Here is a 2408-nt window from a genome sequence, read left to right as displayed (position 1 = left end):
AGAAAAGGGGTGGGGTCAGGGGAGGAATTGGCACGGTTTCACATGATTGGTTCATTTAAACATCAACAGACTGTCAGAAGGGCGGGAGATAGGGAGGCACTAGGCCAGTCAGGACATGTAACGATGGGCCTGCCCGGGCATGTCCTGGCCTGTTCTGCTATGTTCTCAGCCCTAGGTTTTAAAGCTCACAAACTCCTCTTTGGGCTATTTGACATACATTACATGAATCACAGGTCTCAAGTTTTATTTCCTTTCAATACACCATGCGGGGGGGGGGGGTAGAGGACCGTGGCACCCCGAGTAGCTGGATAAGGGGATATTTAAAGGAAGAAACCACAACTCAAGGAGATGGGGAGGGCGTTGTTGGAAAATACCAAAGATACCAGTTAAGAGTCCCAAGGAAGTGCAAAGTCACAAGTGTCACAAGGAATACCTGGTAATTGTTCCAATTAACTCTCAAGACAGTTTCTAAGAGCCCCTAACAATAGCACTTTCTTTGAATGAACACTCCTTGAACCCAGGAAGCAGGTAGGTGGAGGAATGTCGCTATCTGGTTTTATGATTAGCATACCTTGGAGCATTGAGTCACAAAGGCCACATTCCCAAGCCAGGGCCTAAAAGGCCTAGAATTTTGTTTTTACGTTTTACTTTTTCACTGCCACTGTTCTTGTTCCCTGACCATAACAGGTCCCTCACTTAACTAATGAGAGTGCCTTTCTGAACTTCAAACTGTTGTCTAAGATTTTCTACATCAGATCCTGTAACAAAAACATAGTAACCTAGCTTCCCTAACAATTTTATTTTTTTCAAATGTTTTCTAAGGGTGGTGGTCATTGCTGACTCTCTGAGTCACTAAGTTCTTCTCTGGGGTGGTGACTGAATCACTCATCTGCTCCAGCAGCAGGGCCTGAAGGAGATCAAGCACATTTTTTTTTTTTTTCTTGAACAGCTTTTATTCCTGGGTCAGAAGGGCAGGTGGTGCACACGTTGGCTCCTCGAGGCTGTTGGCTGCCTCCAGGCCTCGCTCCTGGAAGTATCTGTGGGGGGCCTGAGGGCGGCAGGTCTGCGGGCCCTGGCTGAAGTGAGGTGATTCTTGCTCAGGGTCCTCCTCAGCTTTGAGTCCTCCCAAGTGACATCTTCTGCCTCCTTCTCCAAGATGGCTTGGGCTGTGCTCCAACTGAACTGTACAAACTGGGGGAAGCCAAACACAGGGTCCACATGGTTCCTCAGCCAGGCTTTGGTCTTGGGATCATTGGGATAGCCTGAGCCATAATCGGAATCCAGATCCTGTAAACTTTCCACAAACGCCAGTTCTTCACAGCCTTGTCTCTGGCCACCTTGGCAAAAATGCTGACAGCACTGACCACAGGGAACAGGAAGTCAGCTTTGGCCTTGACTGTCACCTCTATCCCAGGAAAGCGCTGTTGTAATCGAGCCTGGTATGTCTCTGGCATTTCTACAGTGCCCACAAATACCTGAGTGACATTCACATTCTGGTCCAGTGTGTACCATATCAGCTCCGCAGCTGTATCGTGTGACAGGGAGTTGAGGTTGTACTTGACTCGCCCAAGCATGCTGGTAGAGATCAGGTTTGGAGACAGGCCGTCCAAAGCCCAACCCACAAAGTCTCCATCCTCCTCCATTTTCACAAAGAGCCTCTCCCGCTCATTCTCTGTCAAGGTCTTTGAGTCTGCTACTTTCAGGCCCTCCAGATCTGCCAAGCGAGACAGGGGGCAGTAACAGATGGCGTAGACCATGGGACCAAGCACAGGGCCTCGGCCCGCTTCATCCACGCCCAGAACGCACGGCTCCTTGAGACACACAGCAGGTACAGGAGAACTCAGACGACAACGATTCATATTGTCCCTCTCCAGCTCACTGAGATCCATGCTGCCTCTGCGACAGCCAACAGTTGTAGAAAACAACACTGCAAGCACAGGTCCCAGCGCGCGTTTTCCGCAAAAACTCGAGATCAAGCACATTTATTGTTAGTGCTGGAGACACTGCCTAGTGAGGGGCTAGAGCCCCCTTAGAGTTTTCATACAATTCTTAGATTAAGAGGGATGTGAGGGCAGCAAGCAGAGCAGGACTCCATACCAGCAAGAAGTCCTCAGGACCCGTGGTCCTTCGATTGTGCTCCACTGAACTGCACCTATCCTGGCTGTGCTAACCAGGGAGCTACACCCCATGAGTTCAAAGCCATTTGTTGTTTCTCCTGCAGGGCCCTCCACAACAGTAAGAGGAAGCTTGGCATGGTAGATTACACCTGTAATCTCAGCACTCGGGAGGAATCTGAGGCAGGAGGATCAAAGTTCAAGCTTCAGTCATAAGCCCTATAGCAAGACCTTGTCTCAAAAGTAGATGAATGTACACAGTAATTTTATAGATATTATCACATGTCTCTATCC

At 49.2% G+C, this 2408-nt stretch overlaps 1 protein-coding gene across 1 annotated transcript; it reads right to left on the bottom strand.

Moving 5' to 3' along the window:
- Window positions 1-952: 952 nt before the first annotated feature.
- Window positions 953-1889, bottom strand: LOC110312058 (ribonuclease H2 subunit A-like). Its single transcript, XM_029470745.1, is given in 3 exon segments — window positions 953-1114; window positions 1117-1307; window positions 1310-1889. Coding segments are annotated over 3 exon segments (933 nt in total).
- Window positions 1890-2408: the final 519 nt, after the last annotated feature.

The sequence above is a fragment of the Mus caroli genome, chromosome 16, assembly GCF_900094665.2.
Source record: "Mus caroli chromosome 16, CAROLI_EIJ_v1.1, whole genome shotgun sequence".
Classification (NCBI taxonomy): Eukaryota; Metazoa; Chordata; class Mammalia; order Rodentia; family Muridae; genus Mus; species Mus caroli.
This window is presented reverse-complemented; position numbering and strand designations above follow the sequence as displayed.